Genomic DNA, 18,768 nt, shown 5'->3' on the forward strand with positions numbered 1-18,768 from the left:
AGAGAAAGAAGGCGGCTCGGTTAGCATGACAGTCATCTGGGAGGGAGCGAAAACAAGCAAGCTTCACGTTCGGCCGCCTTCCTGCAGTTGCTAAGCAGAACCTTCCCATACCTATTTAGGACCTGGAGTCAGCCCTCAAGGATGATTAGGAAACATGACACAAAAACTCCAACCCACCAAGGCCCACAGGTCTCTGATTTTTTCATACTATCTCCCTCTCCCGCCCTCCAGTTGCGGTCTGCACCTTTCGCCATCCTTCTCCGGCGTGCAGACGCAGGAAACCTCCCGTCTCTATTTATGCTAAGAAGCAGCCCTGCAACAATGCAGGCCACGAGTGGCTTATTCTTTTCAACTGTATTTTGGTTCATTGGATTTTAGGGATTTGATATTTATTTTAGGCTCTCAGACTCAGCCCAAGGACACCTGGGAGGCCCGAAGGTTTTCCAGGAATAGCGCCAATCAGGGGTGGCCTTCCTTCAAACACAGAGAGCAGGAAACCAGTTCTGTTCTCAGCGGGATCGTCACCTTGACCAGAGGCCCACTGATTCTGTGTCACAGACAGCTTTGCTCCACACCTCGCCTCTTCCCACGGAAGAAACAGAGAACCGCTATGGGGAGAATGCAACCCTGCTGGGAAAGGCTACCGCCTTCGTCCCCTCTTCCAGAATCAATCCTGAATCCAGTGTGGCATAGACAACAATACAGCACAGAAAGGTGCTTCTCAAGGGACCTCGAATGAGCAAGCCAAGCTACATATTGCAACAGAAAGCCTATCACACTGCATTGTCACTAGCCAATCTGACCCAGCCCAATATTTTTCATCCACCTTGATCTGACCCTGAATTGGCCAAATATTTTTTTGCCTGCCTGGATCCTGTCACAAGTAGCAAACAAAGGCTTCCTATGAAATCCCATCAACACTTGAGAACATAGGAGGCTGGATTAGTTCAACATGCAAAGGCGGACAAGAGGAGCAGAAATTTCAACAATGTGTTCTTGGTTGGTTGGCTGGTTCTCTATCCAATGTTGTTTGTTCTCTAAAACACATAACACGTTTTTCTTTTTTAAAAAAAGAGTACGTCCTACTATACGCAGGTCAAATACATCTCTTCTGTGAATCAACAACGTTCAAGCTCGTTATAGCAGCCCAACGTCAACTGACTCCCACCAACATCCCTACCCTTTCCATTCTAAGCACTTTCTGTTCCCATTCATCTCTGTGTTTGTCTAGGGAGACTTCTAGACACTCTGCTCCGAGCACTACCAGCCAAACGGCATGGTGTGGTCGCTCCATCTCTTGCTCCTGGTTTGTTTCTGGTTAAAAAAAAACTTTAAAAAAGGAAGAAACAACACCAGTAACAAGCTGAAGACCCTTGAGGTTGGAGCCAGGCATCTGGGCTGCCTGACGAGCCACTTTCTTGAGAATTGCCTTCCCCCCCCCCAAACAAAATCTGACTCAACCGCTAGGAGCCCAACGGCTCTGTCTCACAACGCCACGCCCCCCCCCCCCCGGTAGTGGATCACAAAACAGTTGACGATGCAGGTGGTGGCGGCTTTGGCATTCTGCTAGAGAGGAGCCGAATGCCCCTTTGCTTCAACCCTCCATCATTCCCCACCTTTCTCCCTTTTACCTGAATCCTAAAAGCAAGGCTGTGTCTCCTAACTACTTGAAATGTCTTTTGTCACTCAAAACTGCGCCTGGAATTTTAACTACCTGTTGTCCAGCGGAACTGCCTAAATGCAGCTACAAAAGTTCACTCCCACGCTCAAAGGACAACAGTGGACGGAACAGGAGATGCTTGAGCCCTTTTTCAAAACACCAACAGAACCTTAAAGGGCAGGATAAGAGCGTCTGGGATTCAAAGGAGCTGACGACCAACACATCCAAATTTCAAAGGCTTGAAGTTCGACCCTCAGGGAAGCCCAGGCTTTGCCAAAGACAAGTTTGGCGCCCACAAGAGAAAACCAACAGACCTCTCGAATTCCTGTTTAATTCACGTGGGACAAGGTACATCAGGAACACGGGTGTAGGCCACGCCAGAAGGAGCTGGGGTTTGCCCTGTTCCCATTCATTTTAATCAGGCTGCAAGGCGTAACCTTCGGATGGGTTACATTGAAGTTCTGGGTTCGTTCTGGACTGTCTTCTGCTCTGTTACTCTGACTAGGGACTAAGATCAAGAGCTTGAATCAGCCATCTCCACCCCCCAAAAGAATCAACCTTCCCCCCAAAGTTGGCTATCAGTTCTTCCCCCAACTTTCCCCCTCCGAAAGGCCACCTCAATGGTGTGTCCTCCACCATTCTTACAACACGAAGTGGGGCGAGTTCACAGCACTTCCCCTCCGTGACTCAGAGGAAAGAGAGAGACAGAAAGCATCAAGCCTCCCTCTTAGCATACGTCTCCAAAGAAGGAAGTTCAATCGTCCTTACTCCCGAGTAAGCAGGTTTGGGATCAGGCTGCAACTCTCTCCCACCCAGACCAAGGAGGCACCCAAAAGAGAGAAAGGTGGGCAGAATACTGACCTAGGCAGCACATCTGGCACAGCAGGTGGGCATTTAACTCCCTCTCCCTTCTGAAAATGTGCCACATGGTGCCCTCGGAGGCCCCGAGGGGCACGGTCATGCCTGCCGGGCGCAACGATGCCCGTCCATCTTCCTGCTTCCTTTCAGAAATGTTCTCTCCAACGTGGTCTCCCAGCCCCATCACGTCACCACCGGCGTCCCTGCCACGGCTCCGCCCACCACTTCCTCACTTGCGATCAACAGCGGAGGACAGCCTGCGTGCTCCCCACTTTTAAAACACTCCTCCAAGAAGTCCCCACAAATTGCAAAAAAAGAGAGAGAGATCGGCAGCATTTCCTGTCACTCACAGAAAGGCCATGAGACTCCTCTGACCCAAAAGCTAATGGAGCTGCAATGAGGTAGGATCCAGATGTCTCAACCTGGGCACATCCTCCTGACCCAAACTCAAAAATCAAGACTCCAGAAAAGTCTGTGTTGCAGGCAGACAACTCCGCGTGAGTTTTCCCAGAATATATTTGCTTCACTGCACCGTGAGGTCCCCCTGGGCCACCAGGAGCCGCATTATTTCAGATGGACCGTGGCTTTTCCCACAGTTACCTGTGCACTTAGAAAAACAGGGAACGTGGCATAGAAATGGAAAGAGGGTGTGAAAAAAGCTCTCCGTGGCCAAAATGCACTTTCTTTATCCAAGTGAAGGCGAAGAAGAAATAGCCCGCTCTCCTGAGATGAACAACACTGGGCGAAATGATCCAGAAGGACACTCGAGGCCAGAATCCACAGCAGTGGTTCTGCACCTTTTCGTTATTTCTTCTAGATTTCTCCCAAATGTCCACGAAGGCCAAAGGGCCAGGGGGAGTAGAGAGAGGATTACGACAGCCAGAGGAATTTCATAAAAGACAGCCCCGTTAAATTGTAGAGGAAGATCACGCCTTCTTCACGCAGCCCTGAAGTGCCATGGGGAGGTCGGCAAAGCTTACCAACACCTCTCCGGAAGATTCAACAGCAACACCCCGGCGGTTTCCTCCTCCCTCAACTCTCGCCCTCCAGTCCTGCTGGTGTCAACCATAACTTGTCCTAGGGTTTGAAACAACACTGAGGGGGAAACAATCGAGCATTCTTCCCTCTTCTCTTCAGGCTGGGCTCGTGACAGCTCGGCAATTAAAGGTTAAAAAAAAAAACGGACACTCATCTCTTCCAGAGCGGAGTTCTGCAAAAGCCACCAAGTGGGCAGGACGCTGCCCTTTTTTTCAGGAAGGATGAGGGGTTGGAATCTCCACGGCAGAGATAACGGGGGCAGCTTTATCGTTCTTCTCTTCCGGTCCTTCTTCTAAATATAACTCCTCTCCGGTCCCTTTCGGCTGGTCTGCGCACCCGTCACCTCCAGCAAGCCAGGCACAAAGCAGTGGCACCCCCACCGAGACACCCCAGCAGGGGCGAAGGCTGGGAAGAAACGTGGACCTCTTCTGGTTTCCTTCACTCCCACCCAAAATAAGTCCAAGGGTTTCCTCCTGAGAAAATGCTCCCTCTTGCCATGTCTCTTCCTTGAAGACTCTTTCAACTAGTCTCGGTCTTCCTGGGTAGCTCTTGGAGAGTTAATTAGATTAACCCTCCCCCATCACCACCACCGACCCGCTGCCCCACACACACGCGCGGTTACTCTTCTCCAGGCTAAGAATAAGTCCTTCTCACTACCAGCAGAAAGGCCGGCCCAGCTTATCTCCCAGGGGTTAATCTTTTCCCCAAAGCATTCTTCCGATAAGCAACCTGTTACCCAGTTGACTCGGCTCTCTTGCGGTCTCAGCCTCCCCGGCTGGCCTTGCTCGCGCCGTTCCGCCCTGGCCCCCGTTTCCCCTCGCCCATCCAGCAGATAACCAATCAACGGCCTGGCATTCCTGACCAAGAGCAGGGCCGGAGCAAAGCCGCTATTATCAGTGGCCCGAGCTGGCCTAACCATGGAAAGGAAGGAGGGGCAGCAAGGGGGGGGGGGGGAGGAAGGGGATGGCAGCCAGAGGAGCTCCATAAAAGACAGCGCAGGGGAGACGGTAAAGGAAGATCAGGACACCGAAAAAACGAGAGGAAGAATGGAGAGACCCACCCAAGGAAGTTTGGGACATTGTCTAAAGCATCCCTTGCGCACCACCTGCAATTCCAAGCACCGACGGGCACCGCCCAGGCGGCCTTCAGGGGCACGCTTCTGGTGCAGAAGAAAGCCACCCGCTTGTAGGTTTCACAATGGGTGCTGGAGTACGGCACCACGCTGGCACCAAGCCATGCCCCCCTGGCTCTCTCTCTCTAACCCTGCCGTGGCCGCCACCATGAGATCTGCAAGCTCTCTTTAGGTCTTTTGCACAAACCTCATGAGTCCCCTCAAAACGGTGGTGAGCGGGGTGGGCAGAGAGGCCCAGAACGAAGGAGCAGAGTGCCCATCGCCCCCCCCAAAAAATGCTTCCTTCTGTCTGAAAGAGGTTTACATGCCTTCCCTCCCACAAAACCTCTCCCACAATGAGTTCACTCCTGCCCCTGTTTTGCTCCCATTTAGAAGAAGGGGAGTTTGTGGTCACCGTCAAAGGACTGATCGTCGGAAACCCTCGCTGACAGACCACCCTCCGCCATCTCTCCATTGCTGACACAACTTCTCCTGTCTCCATCCCAGGAAAGGGGCTGGAAGGAGATAACCATTTTTTTCCAACCTGTGACTCATTCACTTATTGCAGTGAGACATGGCAACGTAGGTATAAAGCAGCCTTCCAAAAACGGATAGACGGACGGACGGACGGACCAATAGAGTGAGCATGTGCTCAGTTGCATGCTTTAAAATGGTCACTTCACATCTTGACCATAATAATTGTAAACAGCCTCTCATCATCATCATCATCATCATCATCATCATCATCATCATCATCATCATCACCACCATCATTGTTCAGGGGAAACTGTGACCTTCAGCTGTAGCAGGCCTTGAATATTTCCTCACAATGTATTTGCTAAAACAGTTCATTTCAACAGCTGTTGGAATAAAAGGTATTCAAAGTGATTAAACACTTTGTTCAACCTCCACAAACCAGGAGGGGGGGTTTTCTAGAAGGAGGGGGGGGATGTTTAGAAACTTTTTTTGATGCCTCTTCATTTCAACAGAAAAAACATGTGTCTCCTAAAATATTTGAGGAGGAGGAAATAATAATAACCTACATGCAAAGTGGTTTAAATTATCCTAAAATATTCCAACAGCCCTTAAGTTCTACTTGGCAGTGATAATTACTGCAATACCCGAAACTATTTTAGGAGCAAGCAACTCAATAGAACACATTAGGATGCTGTTTTCATTTATTTGTTGTTGATTTTTTTAAGGGTGCATTGGAAACTTTTTATCCACCGGCTTTAAAAGCAAAATGGCATCCACAGTGGTCCTTAGCAAAATTCCAAAATCCTCATTTCTGTCACATCTTTATTAGGCCAATGGAATAGTCACTAGAGATCCCTTCCTATCTCCCCCAAGTAGGCTCAGGCACCCAGCCCTCGGAGAACTGGGAGGGGGGCATCTGGGCCTCCTCGTTCTGGCCCCACATCAGTTCAGCTGCTCAGGTGCAAGATCCTACACTTCCTCAGCCACTTGCCAGTTTGGCCACCTCGCCCAGTCTGGCGTCCATGTATTATTTGAGTTAGTGAACTCGGTGCTCCACTCCAAAACCAACCCCTCCTCTTACTGGATTTCCCAGCCTGGCCAGGGAGGGCTTCCCCCGAAGCAGTCTGAGCCGACAGATCCCACCTCCTGCTCTGTAAATCCTCCCGTTCCCCACCGAAGTTGGCTAACCCATCTCGCCGTTTATTGGTGGCAACTGCCGTTGAAGGAACTGCCTGGTTGGTATTACAAAAGGATGAGGCAGAAAGCTTTCACGGCAATGGAGGCGAGTGAAAAGATGCAACAGCCGTCATAGATGTAGTCAGAGAGGGTGCTCTTGCAAGGCCCCTCCGGAAACCACAGTTCCCAAGATCCTCTGGTTGTGTCCTTGGTCATTAAAGAAGATTTGGAATTCCCTTATCTGAGCCTCCCGTGAGGGGGCCGGCAGGACCTTCTGGCTGGTCGGTTCTTCCCTCCCCTTATCAAGCCAAACCAACTATCAAGGTCAAGAAGGCGAGGAGGAGTCTGAGACTGAAAGAAGAGTCACACTCCACGGACACACCACGCACAGTACCTTCCCGCCTCCGGCTCCGGGTCCAGTACAAGACGCCAGCGACTCCGAGGACGTGGCTCAAGAGAAAAACGGTGGGGGGCAGGAAAGGACCCTCCAGGAGGGGCATCGGCTCCCGGCTCCCAACCCCTCAGGCCTCCACGCCGCTGTTGTTAAGACTGACCCTGAGTTTTGCATTCCTTTCTGCCGAGGCCACAAGCGCTGGCGGGAGACGGCATCATCAGCGCTGGGAACGGGGAGGGCAAGGCCAGCAAAAGGGACACAGTTCCAAGAAAGAAGGAGAGAGGGGGAGAGAGGGGGAGAGGATGATCTAGCAGCCCGCGAGAGACTTGATTCAAGAGATTGGGGGGGGGGGGAAGAGTCTCTCCTTCCCCCATCAATCTATGGGGAACTAGAGAACCACCCAGCCTCTACTGTCACCAGAGATCCCAGAAAGTGCAAAGGAGGGGGGGGGGTTGCAAAGAGGGAAAGTGAGCGGCCGAGTGTCAGGGTGACTCAAACATCTTCCCTTGGCATCCAGCAACAGTGATGACATGAACTGACTTCAGACTGCCGGCTTCCTCTCTCCCACCCCGCCCCCCCCCGAGAGAGAGAGAGAGAGAGAGAACGTCATGCTCTTAAATTTCCATTCCTAAACTCATTGGAATGCCCGCTGTCCATGGAAGACTTCTCGGGATGGGTGGGTGATGGGACTGCTGATAAATGAATCTCCAGCCCTCCCCAGGTTCTAAACTCTGGGAGAGAGGGAAAGGGTAAGGGCTGCTCTCCTACAACCAAAAAGCAGCCTCAATCCAGCCCCCCCGGCTCTGGAGCAAGAGCCACAGCGCTGTTTGTTCCTCCAATGCGAAATGATGGGAAAAGGGGTGCCCGTGGAAAAGGGCAGTGGGCAGGGTCTCAACGGCAGTCACAAGGAGTGGGGAGGAAAAGGCTCTCCCGATCACAAGGCCAGCTCCTGACTTTCCTGAAGGGCCAACAACCCCTCTTGCAAGGAACATGAAGGTCAGGGTGTCGTCCCCACAGAATGGCCCCTCCCAGGGTCACCATCCCAGTCTTCAATTCAAAGAGTGGAAGGGCCAGGGAAGATGACCCTAGACATCTGGGAGGGTCTGAAGAGTCTCTGGACACATTTTATAGAAGCCTAGACTCATGGAGTGGGAAGGGGGCCTCGAAGGTCATCGACTCCAACCCCCTGCTCAAGGCAAGAATCCAAATCAAAGCAGATTGGACAGAATCCCATTTTCTCTTAAACACCTCCAGCCTTGGGAGCTCTCACCACCTCCCAAAGTCATTGCTTCCATCATCATACTGCTCTAACAGTTAAGAAGTTATTCCTGAGACTCAGCCTCAACCTGGGTCCTGTCGCTTGAGCCCATTATTACGCGCCCTGCACTCTGGGAGGATGGAGAATATATTTGGAACAGGCCAGTCCCGATATATATATTTACATCTCCTACAGCCGGCAGGGAAGAACACTGCCACTTCCGTTCACAGGCCTCCGTTTTCACTCGCCCTGTCAGGCTCGCCACTGGTGATCCTTGCCAGCACAGAGGGAGAGAAGAAGACACTGTGCAATTGTTCTCCAGTGCCGTGATTGAGACACAACCTGACACCGGCTTCTCCTTTTTCCCTTCCTCCCCTCCCTGCAAGGATCTTTTCATTGATGTATAAAGAAGGACTCAGAAAGTGTTGTGTTCATGTCCGAGTGTTGCAATGAGCGCCGGAGGGGCAGAGTGGACAGAGCGCCAGGCTGGCAGGCAGGGGACCTGGGTCACAGCGGCATTCTGAGGAAAGCACCCCTGGGTTTGTTTTTTGTTTTTTTTAATTGATGCCTTTCCTCCATTTCCTGAACTGCAAATTATGCCTTCTGTCTGTCCCAGTTTTGTCAGCTCGGAGTGTCTTGATAACAATCTTAGTAATTTTAAAACTGAGGAGCTGGAAGGGACCCTCCGGATCATCGAGTCCAACCCCTTCAAGGCGGCACCGTGGGGGGAATCGGACAGCCAACCGCTGGCTCTGCAGGAAGAGGCCTCAGCCCCTGAACTACCCGGCAGTTTCCAGGCAGGACTCTTCCCTTGTCCTGCCTGGCCAACACTGGTGTTCTCAGGAGTCCCCACCCCCCACCCCATGCCCCGAACCAGACAAGATCGAGCGTGTCCTGGGGGGCAGCCCCCCCCCACACCCCTCAAGCTTCTTTGTAAACCGCAGGAGCCAAATGATGGCAAGACTGGCACGTTTTGGCAAAAGAACAAAGGTGAGGGTGGGGAAAGAGAGGGAGAGGGCTTTCTGTTCCCCCACCCCGCTCTTTCCTGAGGTCCCTCCACCTCGCTCCCCAGTGAGATGCACCTTAGTCGTTTCCAGCCCTGATGCTGTAAATGGCACCCGGGGGGGGGGTCCTGCCCCATCTTATCCCCACACACACACCCTTCTTCAGATAGGAAGCAATCCGCTTTCTCTTCCTTCGAGTGAAATCCCATGCCCAACATTTCACGGGTTTGCTGCACATGGAAACCCACCCCACCCCACCCCTCCCAATGCACACACCAGTCCCGCTTCCATGTCTATGCCGGGGGAGGGGGAGCGGTCCTCATCCATCCAGACTCTAAGAGGTGCTTTTCCCATCTCGGAGGCTGAGTCACGCTCTGGCTCAGCCCAGTCAGTGCGTGTCCCCTCCGGCTTCTCCGGCGACAAGACCTGTTTACGGGACGTGGTTTCCTCCTCCACCACCACCACCACCGAGATGCCTGGTTTTGACTTGACACAGCATCACAGCTCCAGAATAAGACTCGCCAGGTCCTGCGTGATCCCAAAGAGGAAGGGGGGGGGCAGATTAGAGAGAACGATGCTCACCCTTAACCCTTGCCATAATCTACACCTGGCCATACACACTTTAATTCTGCATCAGTCGCAGCTGAAGAACCCCAGTCCTTTCTGTGGGCTGTGCTGTTCCGGGTGGGAATTCAACCGGCCAAAACTGCCTCTCGGCTATAAGATATTAGGCAGCACTAAGTCTGCAATGGTAGCAATTTAAGTGCCCATCACTGGGGGGGGGGGGGCTTTACTGAATCTGTGTGTGTCCCACACACACACACCAAATTCTGGCCCTGCAATTTGCTTCTGGGAGCCCGGCCAGGGATCCCTCGGCGGCCGTTGGGAGCCCCACGAAGGCCATAAAAGGTTTTGGAGGCAGGAGACAGACCGGCACCTCATTTGCATATGCTAATTTACACCCCTATACACAAACCTAGAAATAATGACTTGGGCTCATTTAAACTTTACAGAAGGCAAAGCCAGCCAATTAATTTCTCATCTGAATAAGCTCAAATAAAATAAATTCTTGAATTAATTTGCACTGCAGACCATCCCGAATCAGTGGCTCCCTCTTCAAACGCAACGGAAGGGCAGTGGTGTGAAAAATGGAGAGAGGCAGAGAGAGAGAGAGATGGGGGGATGCTGATGTGTTTGCCATGATCCCTTGGATTTATACACATACACACACCCCTTAAAATGGCAACTTCTGCATCCGAACAAAGTTTCAAAGTTTTTTCCACTGCAAATCCAAAAGAAGAAGCTGGAAACCGACACGTAACTAACAAACGGATTTCCCAGTTCCTCCCCAGATCTTGCCCAATGGAAGCAACTCCAGTTCAAGGCCCATTCAAGAATCATCCTCCCCTCCAGAAAATAAGTGGCATAGAATTGAATGGGGCAGGGTGGGGTGGGGGAGGTCAAGCAAGGAAAGGGATCTCTCTCTGGATTACTTTATATAATGTTCTTGTATTTCCCCCCCCCCCGGAACCTGTTTGTTTTGTGCTCTTCCTCCACTTGCTTCCATTTTTTAATTGTGTGCACCAGAAATTACACATACACTTTGGTACACCTTTTCCTCCGATACCAACCGTCCCCTGCACACAGTCTCGTTCTGTACAGGGTTTCCCTTAAGGTGCACGTTTTCCTCACCAGCAAGTACCCGGGAACACTTAGAAAGGTTTAGAAACTGGAAGGTATTTCCTCTGGTTTGCCTATCTATCAGTAAAGGTCAATGAAATGGACTCATTCAATCAAAAAAGGGAGCAAACCATCATCTCTCTCAGTCCTCATAGGAGGTTATCTGCTGCGAAATATTCTACCGCTCAAAATTACTTTGTACGGATGCACCAACCGCAGAAGGACCGAAAAGGCAAAACTGTCTGTCGTTTCCTCAGAAGAACTCCCTGAAAGAGCAGCTGTGTTTACAGTTGCAATTCCACAGCCCGGCCCAAAAGACGCAAAAAGGAAGCGCTGGAGGTCGAATCCGGCACGCTCAGCTCCCCTGTCCTTTCCGTTTCATGGCGTTTCTCAAACCTACGGATGCACCTTCTGCTGAATACGGACGGAAGATTTTTCCCAGCACGATGCCCCCCACATGCTGTAAAGCTGCTTGCTTTTTCTACATAACAGGAGAATAATGTAGTATAGAGAATTCAAAGTGCTGTTCTAATCTATAAAATCCTAAATAGCTTGGATCCAAGCTATCTCTAAAAGACCGCCTCTCCCTCTAAGATCATCAGGGGAGGCCTTTCTCTTGGTCCCACCACCCTCACAGGTGCGTTTGGTGGGGGGACACAGGAGAGGGCCTTCTCTGTGGCTGCTCCATTAGACTCTGGAACTCCCTCCCACTGGAGGCCAGCCTGGCCCCACTTTTGCCGTCCTTCTTCAAGCAGGCAAAGACCTTTCTCTTCAGGCAAGCTTTCCTTTAAATCAGTGGTTCTCAAAGTGGGCTCTCCAAGTGTTCTTGGACTACAACTCCCAGAAGCCTTCACCCCTAGCTGTGCTAGATCAGATTTCTGGGAATTGTAGTCTGAGAACATCTGGGGACCCAAGGTTGAGAAGCACTGCTTTAAGTGACTAGTTTGACTGAAGGGGTTTTCTGAAGGGAGCATTTTATTCTGTGTTTTACTCATCTTTCTAATAATGTTCTTATTATGAGTTTTAATATGATACTTGTTTAATGCATTTTTAAAAATTGTAATAATTTATTGTTTAGCTTTTAACTTTGCTTCTTTTATTACCGTAAGCCACCTTGGATCCTTTGGGAGTAAGGCAGCATATAAATATTCTAAATAAATGCATCCATGCATGCATACCTGCATATATGAATACAATAAAATATGCAAACTATTGCAAAAAAAAAACCTTAATAGGCATGCATACCTACATAAATACCATACAGTAAAATATGTAATCTAAATATTGAAAAAAAAAATGACTTAAGAAGGCATTCTTGATCCTGTTGCCCGAATTACAAGGCAGGTCATTTTCTTTCTCCTTCTTCCTGAGTCATGAATGAGCTGGACTCAGAAGGAGCCTTCCTAGAGAGCACGCCGGGCTGTTCTTCCTGGCGTCCGCCAGATGGCATTGCAGAAACACCAAACTGCAATTTTTCTGCAACTTCCAGGACCAAGGGAACTCTCCAAGTAAACCATCAATTCCTGCCTCAGCAGGACAGGAAGGCGGGGGGGGGGGAGAGAAGCAGCATGCATGCAATGCAGACATGGTTGACCCACTTGCATGCTGGCTGCTACGGCGCACTGCACAGAAAGGAAGAGGCTGGCGCGGAGGGAGGACAAACGAGGATGGGAGAAATGGAACATCCCTTTCCCTTGACTTGGAAGAAAACGCAAGACAAAGAAGACAGAATACCGGGGGTGGGGGGGCGGGTGGGGGGAGCTAGTTAATCCACGTGATGTGCGTGGGGTGTATTCCCAGAGAATCATTCGGTTGCTCTACATCACTGCTTCCCAACCTTGGGTCCCCAGGTATTCTTGGGCTGCAACTCCCAGAAATCCTGGCCAGGCCAGCTCGTGGTGTAGGCTTCTGGGAGTTGCAGTCCAAAAACATATGGGAAACCCCAGGCTGGGAACCATGGGTCTGCATGACAGAGAAGAGAGCTCCGCACTCTCCCCCATCAATGGCTATTCTTGCCAGGGTTGATGAGGATCCCAGTCCAGCCACACCAAGAGGGCCGCCGGCTGCCCACCCCTGCTTTAAAGGGACCCTTTCCAAAACTACAGGAGAAAATGGAACACCTGCTCCCATCGCCTTGTTCTCCTGCCCTTGCTCTGTTTACATGAAGAATCCCTGTGAAATGTTAAGCTACAGACGGTCCAGCCAGGCGACAGTCATGGGGAAGCTTCTTTATTTGTCCTCCAGCCGAAGCACTCTTCGCACGATCCGCAGGAGCCAGTGGCTTTGCCAGGACAACAAACATTAAGAATCGAAGAGGACGCTCAGCTCAGGAATTGGCGATCCACAGAGTTGTGGGATCCACAGCTGGCAGAGAGCCAATCAGTACTCAAACCAAAACCAACTCAGAAAGGACCAGCAATGGGGAAAAACTTAAGCAACCTTGGGGTCAACTTTGCAAAGTTCGTAGGAGTTCCAGTTGGCCAGAAGAGGAGACTGTTTGCCCAAAGCCACGATAAAAGGTTACAGGACTCTTGGTACTCGGACTCAGCTCAGCAACCCTTGAGCGCCAAGCTAGATGACCCAAAGGAACCCCCAGGAAATCAACCTAGAAGATTAAAGGCACCCACACACCCACCAACCCTTGGTCCAGCTTCCTTCCGGGATCATCTTGTCCCCTAAGAACACACCCTAAAATGATCAGCTTGGACGAAGGTGGAAAACAGGACGTGGCGTTTAATCCTTCGGCTACAGGAAATACAGCAGTGAGGCTCAAAGTGAGCTTTCTTTCTGCAGTACAAGGAAATGTATATAAATATCTCGCACATGAGACACTGAGTCATTCATACTCCTCCTAACTCCGAGAATACATGATTCATCACACGGGTGGCAGGATCCTGCTCTCCAGCGTTCCCTGAGCAGCTCCTGCTGGGCATGGCTGCCCCGAGCCCCCCGTCATGCCAATGATCCCACCTTCTCCCTCCCAGGAAGGGCAGCCACCAGGAACTCAAAGCTCAGCTTGTTTCTCCAGCACGTTGGCATCTCAGACACCGGCCACGCTCGGTGGGGCCAGTCTCACCCCACAGGGAAGAGGATGTGGACAGCGGCTGCCACATGGATTGAAAGGGCAGGCTCAGGCCTCACGTGGCCCGTGGCCCCTCCTTGTGGGCTGCTGCACTCTTCAGACATCAGCCCCCAAATTCCCCAGAACCCCCTGCCTCCCTGCAAGAAAGGACCTTGATCAAACCATCACCCCGCTTCTCCTGAAGGGGGAAAAGCGAAATAAATCAACCTTCCTTTCTAGCAGTAAACACAAGGACCTGGCTTTCCTCTCTGTCGCCTCCATCTCGCACGGCTTATTCCAAGCAAACCCTCCTTGTCACGGACCTTCCTTGGCTGGGTAGTCCCGGCCAGATTTACTACAGCTGTTCATCAACCACAGGATGCACAACACAGGCAAAGGATGTCAACAAGAAACACAAAACAAAAACAAAAAAAAGAAAGAGTTGTGGCACCTTGAAGACCAGCTGCTCTATTTTAATGCAAGCTTTCACAGAACATGGTCGACTTCTTCAGACATAAGAGTCAGACATGGGAGTAATAAACACGCTGCAGGAAAACCAGGCCCCAGTTCTTTCCCGTACCCACGCTGGGGACCCTTTCACAAGCCCTTGCTTCATCCCCAACACCAGGGATACACCGGTCAGCGCTTCTTCTAGAGCTACGGTTCCCAACCTTGGGTCACCCAGATGTTCTTGGACTGCAACTTCCAGAAGACTTCGCCACTCGCTGTGCCAGCCAGGATTCTTGGGAGTTGTAGTCCAAGAACATTGGGAGACGCACGGTTGGGAACCACTGCTCTGGAGAGATCAGCACTACGTCTCCCTGGAAGCAGCGTAGAATGGCAGACCTTCCTGCCTTTCTGTGCGGGACAAAGGCAATCGCTTCCCCTCTGAATCACGCAGTCCCACGTAAGAGCCTCGGAAAGAGCAAGGCTGAGAAGTCTGTGGGTGGGAGGACACGCCTGCCTCTCCGAGGGCACCTCATGGTTGGCCTAAAAGTAGCCTTCCCCCCCCCCCGACAAGGGGATTTCAAAGGAAGACTTCAGCCAGAAACCACTCAGCTGGGATCTCTCAAGAAGTCTGATTACTTCTGTTTAAGTTTTAACCAACTTAATGGTTTCTCATTCCACTACTATAGGATTTATTAACTCCGCTTGTGCTCTTGCCTCCACTATGCAATGGCCTCAAACGGTCCCCCTCCTTATCTTAAAGCTTGACATGGCGCTGCAGTAAAGTCACTACCACCCAAATCTAACAGGCAGTCTCAGCTACAGTAATCTACTGAATCAATTGCTGGATGGTGAATCAACACCTAGGTAAATTCCACTGAAGCAATAGGACTACTCTAGTTGGTATGGCCAGTTGAATTCCGGCCATCCATCCATGTGCACCTGCTAATGGAGGATAACACATCACCTACCTAATAGAGCAGACTCTAGTCTGCCAAAGGTAAGAGAAACACAGGTCTGTCCATGCTTTCATTTGTATGAATTTTGCAAACTGCACTGTGGTAGTGGAGAAAGACAGAGGATGCCAAGGAGACCCAGAAACCATCTTTCACATGCTACAAAGCTGTGGTACTGCTAAGACTCCGTCTTGGCCAGATTCTCTTGATAAGAGTAAAGGCAGCCGCCCTGGACCAGAGGAGACCATTGATCTGCTCGGTCCGGCATACTCTCCTCTGACTGACAGCAGTGCCTCCCCCTGGCCAGGGCTTCAGACAGAAATCTCTCCCAACCCTGTTTCTGAGATGCTGGTCTCCTTTCTTACCCTTTCCCAGGGCCAGATTTGGGACGTCTTGCACATGACATGCAAAATTTGATATTAAAAATCAATTTAAAAATAAACAGGAAAGTGTTCCAGTCATCCAAGCTACGGGCGAGGAAAATTTTTAAAAAGCTCCGGTTTCCTTTTTAGCCTTTCCCTGTGACCTGCCATTGCTGAGAGACGCACACCTGGCGGCCCCTTCCCTTCCCTTCCACGGGGTTCAGTCATGGGTGCCAAGCCCGCCATGCAACCTCGCCTGACTGCACCCCTCGGCTCCTGTAGATGTCATTCCCAGACAGGCCAGTCCCTCGCCTGCCCTCTCTCTGCCCTCTGGGTCTCTCTCTCTCTCCTGAGCTGTGTGGGAACCAGGGAAAGGGTAAGAAAGGAGAGCGCATCTCCCCCCCCCCCCCTTGCTGCTGATGGGGAGTGAGGCAAAATATGCCCAAGTGCTGCCAAAGACAGGGAATTGTGCAACTTGTTGAAATGGGCTCTGCTTTGGTTCTTTCATAGAACCGCAGAGCCATGGAACTGGAAGGGGCCTCCAAGGCCATCAAGCAGAACCCCTTGATCAAAGCAGGGACTCAAGCCAAAGCAGGTCTCAAAGACGGTGGTCCAGTTTTCTCCTAAATGCCTCCAGTGTTGGAGGAGCGCTCATAAGGTCATGGGTCCCTTTGTCATACTGCTCTAACAGTCAAAAAGGGTTTCCCCCCCCCCTGAAATTCAGCCTAAATCTGGCTTTTTGTAACTTGAGCCTGTTATTACATGCCCTGCGCTCTGGAATGATCAGGAACCGATCCTGCCCGTTCTCTATCTGGCTACTTTTCAAGTGCAGGCTTCTGGGCACTGCAGTCCATGGTTGGGAACCACTACACTAGAGTGTACAAGGCAGCTCACAATCATCACACAACACCATCAAAAGGAGTAAAAATGAGCTCAAACACACCAGTAAAAACCAGCCAACTGGTTAAACATTTGCAACCATCACTAAACAAGACCACTAGTCAGTTTCAGAAGCAGAGGTCTTCCTTCCCCCTCCTAAAAGCAGCAGAATTGGAAGCTGACCACAACACCAGTCAGTTACGATCCATGGACAGGCATGGAAATTGACCTCCTCCTCCCTCCCAGTTAAAAGTTCTGTCTGAAAGTGACACTCTGCAGCCCTTACCACTGCCTCCCGCCTCTAACCCAACTGGCCTGGGGCTGGAGGAGGGAATGGGGCCACCACAATGTGACAGCGATTCTCCCCCCCCCCCCAGCCTGCTCTTAAGCTTCAGCCCATTTTCACACTTGACTGTGCTTTCTCCACACTCTTGAAAATTGCCCCCGGCGGGGGCTCACCTTCTTCCCTGCCCTGCTTTGCAAAGAGCCATCTTAGAACGCAGGAAAGTGACAGTTTGTGAAGGAAGAGGCGTTTCCTATTGGCAATAATATGAACATTTGGGGTAGGGCGAAGTTGTTAAGGGTCTCCGAGCTAGATAACCAGCAAATCCTGTTTGTTGCCTTGGGTCCCACCCCCTCCGCAGACAAAGAGATGTTTTATTCGAAAGTAGGGGTATCAAAAAGGTAAATGTTTAACTCCTAAGGAATTCAAGTTGAGAGTCCTTTTCGAAGCAGGCTGTCGATTCTACCCTCAACTAAGGAGCGAGCCAGAGAGAAAACAACCCTCTCTGACATGACAGAAGCAGGAGAAAAAAGTTTCCAGGACACCAAGCGCCCACATGCAGAGAGAGAGAGAGAGAAAGAGAGAGAAAGCACAGAATCAGCCCTTGGCATCGGCCAGCAAGCACCCGGCCATCCACCCAGCCACCTTCCTGCATACAAATACGAACTCTGCCGAGGACCTGCACAGGAATCTGAGGGTTGACGTCCAGCTGCCTTTCCCTACAAAAATCTGGACTCTGAGAAGTCCTGGTGAGGAGTTCACTGGAACCGCAGATTGAAACGCTCCTGTGAGTTCCTCTTTTCAACAGCCACTTTGCACCGGAAGATTAATTCTGATTACGTTGAAAAGGCTGAAATCTTTGCCAGGACTTAGGTGAGCCCATTAGTTATGAGCTGGAAGGATGTGGCAGTTTTGAGGGGAGAGAGGCCTGAAGTCCCCTTGATCCTCATGGAGAAAGCGTGACTACCTGGCCGGGGGGGGGGGGCAGAAGCGAAGAACTTCTCAAAAGACAAGAGAAAGCCCATCTCTCTCTCTCCCTCCCTCCCTCTTTTTCAACTGTGTTTCCTCAATTGGGAATTGCTGAGAACCTGACATTTCCAAGCCACCTCAAATATTTCCAAGAAAGCAAGATTATTATTCCTTTTTTCACAAAACATCAGCATGAACAGCTGAAAGAACCATTTTAGTAAAGGCCCACACCAACCCGTTCAAAGCAGACTGCCAGGTTCCTATAGCTTACCATCATCATGACTGCTGAATCTTTTTTTTTTAAGGAAAAAGTTAACATTGGACCAAAGAGGAGTCACTCTCTCAACCTGTGAAGAGGACAGATTTTTCCACAAGGTGGTTTCATAGCATTTAATTTAATCTACGGTTTTACTTCTCTCAGTTGAGCTCCATGCAGCACACACATCACTCCTTGATTGATTGATTGATTGATTGATTGATTGATTGATTGATTGATTGATTGATTGATTGCACTTATCTGCCACCATCTAGTGACAAACCACTGCTTTGGGAGGTTTGCTACAATTAAAACCCAAAACATGCCGGAGGAAAGAGAAGATGCCCGCCCTGGGATGTAGGAACACCTGCCAACCCCTCCGTGGTTTTGCTTCTGCCCTTCCCTCACCCCCAAAAGTAAACACCCCCCCCGGGGTTCCCAGGGCTGCTGTTGCAGCATCCACACGACCACCACCACCACCACTCCACCAAAGCTTTGTCCTTCTCTCCTTCGGGGAAGGAAAAGAGGTGCTCCGGCGTCCGTCCGCCGCTGGTCCTCCTCTGCAGACAAAAAGAGTCAGTTGAAGAGAGGCCAATGGATCTCCAGGACAACGGTGTGTCAAGGACCAGCAGGGATTTCCGCCCACAGGAGAGAGGCGGCTTGCTCTCGCCTCCAGGTTTTTTTGGCCACGCTCCCTGGGCCCTGTTCTCACGCTCACCACAGCCCGACCAAAATGAAAAGCTGCCCAGGCCACCCCTTAATCCCCCTCCTGCCTACGGCCCCGCCAACTTCATTATTCCGTCTGCGCTTACGCCGGTCCTTTTAATATATTATATTTATTCTTATGCGGAGAAGCTGGAGCTCTGACAGGGGCAGAAAAACACAGAGCCGCTAAGCAC

General features: G+C 50.9%; 1 protein-coding gene across 11 annotated transcripts in view; it reads right to left on the minus strand.

Annotated features, from left to right (window-relative positions):
• The window catches only part of MACF1 (microtubule actin crosslinking factor 1), a 241,253-nt gene that overhangs the window by 170,608 nt on the left and 51,877 nt on the right, over positions 1-18,768 (minus strand). Inside the window, exon 1 of one of the 11 annotated variants that reach the window (XM_072980342.2) lies at positions 6,715-6,954. The exons of 9 other annotated variants lie outside the window; for them this stretch is intronic. In XM_072980342.2, coding sequence (XP_072836443.2) covers positions 6,715-6,820 — 106 coding nt within the window. In that variant the 5' untranslated portion in view covers positions 6,821-6,954. Of the gene's footprint in view, positions 1-2,521; positions 2,826-6,714; positions 6,955-18,768 lie in introns of those variants that run through there. One more of the 11 variants, XM_072980341.2, reaches the window with a different exon arrangement.

Source organism: Pogona vitticeps, chromosome 9, assembly GCF_051106095.1.
Source record: "Pogona vitticeps strain Pit_001003342236 chromosome 9, PviZW2.1, whole genome shotgun sequence".
NCBI lineage: Eukaryota > Metazoa > Chordata > Lepidosauria > Squamata > Agamidae > Pogona > Pogona vitticeps.